Source organism: Berghia stephanieae, chromosome 1 (genome assembly GCF_034508935.2).
Source record: "Berghia stephanieae isolate SIO BIC M18660-M18661 chromosome 1, UCSD_Bste_1.3, whole genome shotgun sequence".
Classification (NCBI taxonomy): domain Eukaryota; kingdom Metazoa; phylum Mollusca; class Gastropoda; order Nudibranchia; family Aeolidiidae; genus Berghia; species Berghia stephanieae.
This window is the reverse complement of record NC_088360.1, coordinates 25,722,502-25,730,752: the sequence shown is the minus strand read 5'-3', so window position 1 is coordinate 25,730,752 and position 8,251 is coordinate 25,722,502. Positions and strand designations below refer to the sequence as shown.

At 36.3% G+C, this 8,251-nt stretch overlaps 1 protein-coding gene across 2 annotated transcripts in view; it reads left to right on the top strand.

Moving 5' to 3' along the window:
• LOC144970987 (phosphatidylinositol 3-kinase regulatory subunit gamma-like) overlaps positions 1-8,251 on the top strand; it is a 28,859-nt gene that overhangs the window by 491 nt on the left and 20,117 nt on the right. For both annotated transcript variants that reach the window (XM_078911248.1, XM_078911238.1), the window contains exons 2-6: positions 809-1,386; positions 2,171-2,263; positions 3,929-4,106; positions 5,812-5,934; positions 6,887-7,023. In XM_078911248.1, the coding sequence (XP_078767374.1) occupies positions 956-1,386; positions 2,171-2,263; positions 3,929-4,106; positions 5,812-5,934; positions 6,887-7,023 (962 nt within the window). In that variant the 5' untranslated portion in view covers positions 809-955. The remainder of the gene's footprint in view (positions 1-808; positions 1,387-2,170; positions 2,264-3,928; positions 4,107-5,811; positions 5,935-6,886; positions 7,024-8,251) is intronic.

Here is an 8,251-nt window from a genome sequence, read left to right as displayed (position 1 = left end):
CCACTTTCTAGTTCTGCTAGACTAGACTCTAGCTACGTCTACGTATATCATAATATCGATTTGAATTCGATTAGTCTAAACTTATCCATTGCCTTGTGAAATGGCATTGAAATTAGTCAGTTGTTGAGTCAGTTTGGTAGACTAGCTATTATTAGTACGAGAAACAGGGAAGGAAAAAGTGTGACTGTCGTATTTAATAGTAATAGATATTATTAGACGTCTAGTATTAGTATTATTGTCATTGCTGGTGAGATATATTTTGCGATAATTAGTGGGCGTTTGGTGTTAGTGCCGTGTACTATACAATCCAAAGTAGGGCAGCATGTGCATGCTCTTTTTTTACATGATCAAGCTTTAAACTTAATTTTCAGTGTTAGATTCACCCTGATCGAGATCAGGGCCCAGGGTTGCCAAAACGTGGTTTTTCTGGATATTTTTTTTTCACACTTCAGTTCACATCTCAGCAGCTTTTTCTGTCTCCAAGAGCGAGACCACTGAAGGTCCTTCTTAAGACAGAATAGATATTACTGGAATTGATGTTGCAACAAATGCCCCCTTACACTTGCAAAGGAAAGGAAAATGGAGAGTTAAGAGGGATGTTTTGTTTGCTCGTTTACAAAGTTTGTTTTATGTGAGCTGTGATGCTTCCGCTCATTTTAAAGAATTTTTTCCAAAAATCATTTGGCATCCCTGTGAGATGTTTGGTCGCATTTAATGTCCCTGTTTTGTTTTGATACACATGCCATTGTGAATTTAAAAGTTTAACCATGAATTTTTGAATCTGTCAATTTTGAAATTTTTTTTTCAGTTTCTCCTCCTCAATATGACAATGACGAAACTATTGAAAAAAAATGATAATGATTCAAAAGGGTAGCTTGTGATACCTAAAAGTTGAACAAAAGATAGAGAGGGAATAGAGAACGCTGAAAACAGAGCAACAGAAGGGGCTGTCGACATGAGTGATTGGCCTAATTCAAATTCAAGTAATGAACATAATGCAGACCAAGATGAGGATTCAGACAGCAACTCTGATGGATGTGTCTACTACAACATTCCAAACTTCACACCACCTCCGGCAGCGCCGCCAACTCCACCTCAGAGACCGGATAAATTTGAGAATCCTAGCAGCAATAATTTACAAAGGCCGGTCCCTCCCCCTCGGAAACGCAGTAACGTTTCTTCAAAGGACAGGGATCAATCCGTGCCCAATACCCCAGATCTAGAATCTCCAGTGTCAGAGGATAGGCATGGGCGGGTGAAACAGAATGTAAACTATGAAATGCACACGCCGCGGAATACGATGGCTTGTGAACGAAATACTGTGTACCAAGTCACCAATGGCGATGCGGCCAATATGCATTCTTGGTATTGGGGAGATATTTCAAGGTAATTCTTTCTTTCCATTCTTCCTTCTCATTCTCCCGTTTTTTGTTTTTCTTAATCATTAATATTAATGTTATTATTATTTTTATTATTATTGTTGTTATTATTATTATTATTATTATTATTATTATTATTATTATTATTGTTATTATTATTATTACTATTATTATTGTTATTATTATAATTATTATTAGTAGTAGCAGTAGTAATAATAGTAGTAGTAGTAGTAGGAGTAGTAGTAGTAGTAGTAGTAGGAGTAGTAGTAGTAGTAGTTAGTATTAATATTATTATTATTATTTCATTATTATTGTCATAGTTGTTATTATTAATTAGTTTATGATGAGATTTTTTCACTTACAGAATTGTTATATAAATGATCCAAGAACTGGTTGCAGGCCATCACTTGATTAATTTGTGTAAACCTTTGTGGATTTGTGGTGTCAGCCTTGGCTGCTGAACAAGAGGTTCAGGGTTCAAGCCTTTGAAAAAAAATTCTTTGCTTTCATTATCTCACCAAACACTAAGTGTAAATGAGTAACTTGCAACCTGTTTCTCCCTTGAAGTGAAGAAAAAAAATAAAAATAGTGCCTCTCAGATGTCATATCTTGTTCTACAGATTAAGTGTTTGGTTTTAGAATTACTTGTAAAGAGCTTTAATCGTGATAAGTGGATATTGCCCTATTGTAAGTTCCCTTTTTAAAAAAATAATCATATTTTAATAGACACACAACAATCCCATGCTATTTTACTCTCAACATTTTATTTGATTTTATTTCGATTCCCCCAGGGGTGATGCAGAGCAAATGCTGAAAGATTGTCCAGATGGATATTTTCTTGTTCGCGATTCCACGACTCAGGGAGAATATACGTTGACGGTCAGGTATGTATCCCTCACAACTCTCTGTCTCTGTCCCCTCCAACAAGTTTTATTGTCATTTTCAGCCCATTAACTCACTCAATCCTAGAGATTTTTGCTACTTTTCAAAATTGGAAAAAAAATGTATTAAAAATGAGCATGTGCATAGATATTTTTATTCAACTACCCTTCATTAACATGTGAAAATTAAAACATCAGCTTTGGATACTGCTCTAATAATTTGTCTCAAAAAAAATATTAATAATAATAGGCATGGGGTAAAAGTAACCCGGGTAAACAACGGATATAGTTGGTGTTGAGGTTGAGTGAGTTAAAACAAAGAACTAATCTTTTTACATTTTGTGCAGATTTGAATGTTTTTGTTTTTTTTTGTTTTGTTTTTTTTGGGTTCTATTAAGGACAAAGAGTACAAGTTCGGAAGGAACTAAAAAGTAAAATGGAGGTCCCAATAGCTCAGTTGGTAGAGTACTTGCTTCACAAGCAAAGGGATCAGAAGATTTTTTTATTTTTTTTTCAGGCCCCCTGTCCACCCAGAAGTGATTGGTTACCTGGGTCTGCCAGATCTAGTAGAAAGTATTTTCAAATAGACTAGTGTCCTATCCAAAGGGTAGCAATGCGGACAGTATAGTGATTTATCCAAAAGCTCTAATGTATGACAATTGGGCTACACTGGGGTGCTGTCTGTGGAAATTATATTGCTAAAGTCAGAGTTTTGGTGGATCGAAAATCTCTTGATCACGCGTTTGATATTTGTCTGATAACCATTTCAGGTTAGGACTTCCTGTTTAATTTTCCTCTTAATGACGGACCAATCCTGGAACAATTGCTTATGAACACACTTCATTATATTTCCCCTTTATATTGGTATTATTATTGGGGAGCTAAGTGGCCGAGTGGTTAAGGCATTGTACTGTGACCCGGAAGGATGCGGGTTCGAGCCCCGCTTCAGGCACTTTCGTTTTTTTCCTTGAGCAAGATTATTAACCCCCAATTTGCTCACTTGGACAACATGGGTGATTCCGGTTGACATCAGACATCTTGTTTGATGAGTTATCTATATTCCTTCGTGGAATGCCTCGGCGACGATATCTTATGATATAGTGGCGAAAAAGGCATAACTTTTTAAAATAATTAATGGTATAATATCTATTTTCTTTTTTTATTGCAAAATTTTATGTTTTGATTGGCAAGATCCGAAAGCCACATGTAATTGGTCTCTATCTAAGTTTTTGACACTCTTCTTTCTTTTGTGTTTGTCGGATTCCCTCAAAAATATGCAGTTAAAATGGGAATAGTTGGCTTTTCAGATAATACATTGGATTTTACAATTCCTTCATTGTAGAGAGATTAATCAATGTCATTGGCGTCAGTCAAACAAGGAGAGATCACTCATGTTTGATAAATGTGTCAAACTTGTTTCAACATGTTTCCTCATAACCATGCCCAATCGTTTTGCATTTCGACAAAAAAGTTCAAGCACTAAGGACATATATAAAGCCAAAGGAATAATTGTCTTTGAGGGGGGTGGGGTGGGGGAGGGGGCGGGGTCATGAACTGTGTTATTATGATTATTTTCTTATTATAAAATCCGATTTTTATCATGATTTTTTGTTTGTTTGTTTGTTTTGTTTTTGGTTGGTTAAGTTATTTATTATTTTTATATTTCAGAAAAAACGGTCAGTCCAAATGTCTCAAGGTCTACCAGAAGGAAGGCAGTTTTGGCCTGAAGGTGAATGAGTGCAATTTTCTTTCTCTGTCGGCTTTGATTGAACACTACAGTCACCACACCTTGGCTGATTTCAACAGAAGGCTTGACACCAAACTGGTGTCGTGTCCCTCCAAAAAGGTCTGTTTTGGATTTAGAATCGAGTTGTAACTGATTTTGCCAATTGCCACAGTCCTTTGATCAATGAATGAGACATTGTTACAAGGGTCTTATCATATTATGGCACTGATATCCTAGTGTTCTGGCTTATAGTTTTTTGTTTTTTTGTTTTTGGTGATTTGTGAGTTTTGTTTAAATCATCAAGCCCTTTAAAATGTTATAAAATGAGTTTTTCTCATTATATTGTAACTGCCTTTGGCTGTAGCCTTTGCATTGATGCTATTCATTTAGGTAAAAGACTCATAACATTCACCACCCGGATATAAAGTACCAATACACAAAGCTATGCCTAACCTTAAACGTATTTGTCTGATTTATATGATTTAGTGAGAACTAATCATTGAAATGTCTGTCAAAAAGTAATAACAAAGAACCAAGTGACATCGGTTTAGTGAATATTTATACTCATAGCCTGACACCGGCCAAAAAAAATAAATGTGACAATACAAGGCAACACCAACCTAAAAAAGTGAACAGTGAGTCGTATTCTCTATAGTTTAATCTGTGGGATAATTTTTTTTCCTTTAGCATTACTAATGACAACTCATTTTTCACTTTCTTTTGGTGATCGTTGCCTTGTAATTTTTTGTCCAGAATCGGGCCTTAAGTTAATGAAGTCAACGATTGGATTCCCTCAATATGCATGATCAGAATCTGATAAGATGTTTCTGATACAATCCCAGAACCCTGTTACCCATCTGATCACTAGGGTATGTTACTTTACACTGATTACCTCACTTTGCTAAGGTGTGAATGGATTACTTGGCAGTCATGAAAAACTTGCGTATTTATAGAGTGCAATATCGACTAAACATAATCAAAGCACTTTACAAAGGGTCCCCAACTCTTAACATGTAGGACAAGACATGACATGAAGTCAATATTACAACTTTTCCGACAGAGACAATACTGCTAATGGCCAGGTATTCATTTTACACCTGAGTATGGTGAGAGAATATGGGTTAAAGAACCTTTTCCAAGGACTCAACTATGCGCTGCCCAGAGCAGGACCTTCAGATCTGAAGAGGAGTGTCATACCTCTAGACCACATAGCCGCACAGATCATAGATTATGTGAATGTTCTATGATGAAATAAAAACACACCTCAAAGGTGATGTGTATGTTCTATGATGAAATAAAAACACACCTCAAAGGTGATGTGAATGTTCTATGATGAAATAAAAAGACACCTCAAAGGTGATGTGAATGTTCTATGATGAAATAAAAAGACACCTCAAAGGTGATGTGAATGTTATATGATGAAATAAAAAGACACCTCAAAGGTGACATGTAATGTAGTAGATTAACATTTTCGGGAGGAAAAACTACATACAAGATTGTGGCTGTCATGAAAAATGGCCATGGGATTGTTTATTTTGCATTTAATTTTTTTTTTTTTTTAATTGTTTTATTTCTTTGGTGGCTTATTGTATTTGTTTACTTATTCATCTCTTTAAGTCCATTTGTATGTTTTTTCATTTATTTATATGATTATGATTATTATTATTAATTCTTGAATTTTTAAAATTTTTTTCATTAATTCATTTTTGAATTTAGTTATTTATTTATTTATTCATTCATTTATTTATTGATTTATTTATTCATTTATTTTGTTATCCATCTAAATTCATTTATGCTAAGATGCTATTCATTTCTATATCTTTAGTCTGGGAAGAAGTCCACTACTCGCTATGAGTCTCTGTCTTCGTTGGCCGACATTGGCCGACAGCTCCAGAAAGCCAAACAGCAGTACATTAAACTGAAAGAGCAGCAGATGAAATGCAGTAAGGTGGGTTTGTCAATAATAGACTTGCTCAACTTACCATAATCTCTCCTTTCCGTGGTCGACGGAATGGTCACTTTTGCTGTGTCTATCCCCCGATTTGTTTTTTCTTTCCATGTTGCTCTCTGTCTGTGTTCTGGATTGAGTTTGCTCTTTTTTATTTTTTTTATTCCATGGTCCTGGAAGGATCCTTAGCTGACAGGGAAGCATTCAAATGTATAGTTTCTTTTTTTGAGAGATTACATTTGTTTTTTTTCTTGTAAACCATCTCACTTTTATGTCCTATTATAGTTTTTAGTTTTTACGTACCATCTCTGAACCAACTCTGGTGTAAAATGAGTATCATTGTTGAAAAAAAGTAAAATTATAACAGAGTCTAACAAATCTCAGGTCTTGTGCCTCATGTTGATTGTTGTTGTTGGCTTGAGACCCCTTGTAAAGCTGTTTGGGGCAAATTAAGTTGAGAATGAAATGTATACCCAAAGTTTTAAGCATTTTAAAAATGAAAAAAATTGCATCAGGATTAAGTAAATAATTATGTTGAATATCTGATTGCCCTAAACAACTTAACCGTTTATTCAATTGACGATGGTTGCGATCAGGGCTGCCACATGGTCCGAGTTCTTCACTGCCAATTTCGAATTGGCTGAAAAGTAGCCAAATAAAACTTCACGTGGCTAAAAACCACTAACACTGTGTCCCCTTTGAAAAACGCATCGGTTTTGATATAACTAAAATATCGACTAGGATTTGGGGAAAAAAATTGTTGTTGAAAAAAAATAAGAATTTATGATAGAAACACGTGGCCATCTGGCGACCAAGGCGGTCATGATTAGTTGCGTATAGAAAATGCCACATTCCATGCACATAATAATTATGTGTATTTTAGAATCAGCCTATTGCGATATGGAAGGCCTCAGTTTTTTATTCTTTCTGCTTTCAATGTCACCTTATTCAGGTTCTAGATTCGTATAAAGTTGGAGAAAGAGCTTTCCTGACTGCTAAGGCCATGTTTAGTGAGTTGCTAGCTCCTCCACCTTCAAAACAGGATGACTTTGTCATGGAGGAGAAGATATCCCCAGAAGGGAAAGAAATGTGAGTAGTGATAGGTCAACGTTTCTTCCCTGGCATGAAAACGTATTCTGCCATCCTCTTCCCCCAGTCCCCCCCCCCCCCTCCCCCCATTTTCCCCATCTTCAGTCTTCAATGGCTTGTATTCAGCTACAGTCCAATCGAGACAGGAACAGTCACGGATTGCTTTGGTGCGCAATTGCATTCAAGAGTGTTTTGAAAGTTTCCAAGCATTCAACGTCGTGTTTTGTCAGAGTGCTCAAGTGGTATAACACTCGCCTTCGTATCTGAAGGTTCTGATTTCGAGTCTCGCTCTGCGCATAGTTGAGTCCTGGGAAAAGGCTCTTTACTCACATTCTCTCACTGTACTCAGGTGTAAAATTAGTACCTGGCTGCTAACACCGTTGTCTCTGTCTGGAAAACATTGTAATATCGCCTGACAGGCGTCATGTCTCTTTCTAAATGTTACATGTTGCTGTTTGTCAGGGACCCCTTGTAAAGCGCTTTGAGCACATTTAGTGGATATTGCTCTATATAAAAGCTCAATTTTTTTATTTTTTGTTTTTGGCAGAGTGCAGGACTTTCCAGTCAATTGTTAACGTAAAAAAAACAGTGTTTGTATGTGTCTGTTCTTGGAAATGGTTGTATATATTGTGATGCATTGTATCTACGTGTAGCAAACCTATCTGATTTGCGTTTTATGTAGTTTGGAATGATGATGGGTGTATTTTCTCAAAGGCCGTCAGAACTATCAGGCACATGGGGCCGTTTTTATTGTTTCTGTAGCAGCATGAAATAGAGTATAATAGATGCTAGCTTACTCGAGCTGACAGACTCAGCTATCCAATGACCACTGGGGGGACACATTGGTCAGAAAGCATCTTGACTGCACCTGGGACTGGTACCGGATGGGTCCTTTGGCTTATCATTTCAGTCAACTCGGGTTTGAATTAACGTGGCTGGCTAAAGACAATAATGGATATTGTAAAATTGCCAGCACAAAGGATGCCAAACAAAAGACATGTGCTCTATGACATAAATGTTTTATCCCACAAGGCCTGAGCCCATTGACCATAGTGAAAATTCTGGGCCTAAAGAGATTTAATAAATAATAATATTAATAATAATAATGCACATTTATATTGCGCAACCTATCCCCCTGGTTGGAGGCTCTGGCGCATTACAAATAAAATTGTCATTTCGAAATAGAAAAATACACACTAACAGCCACCACCCACTGCCTCAAACACGT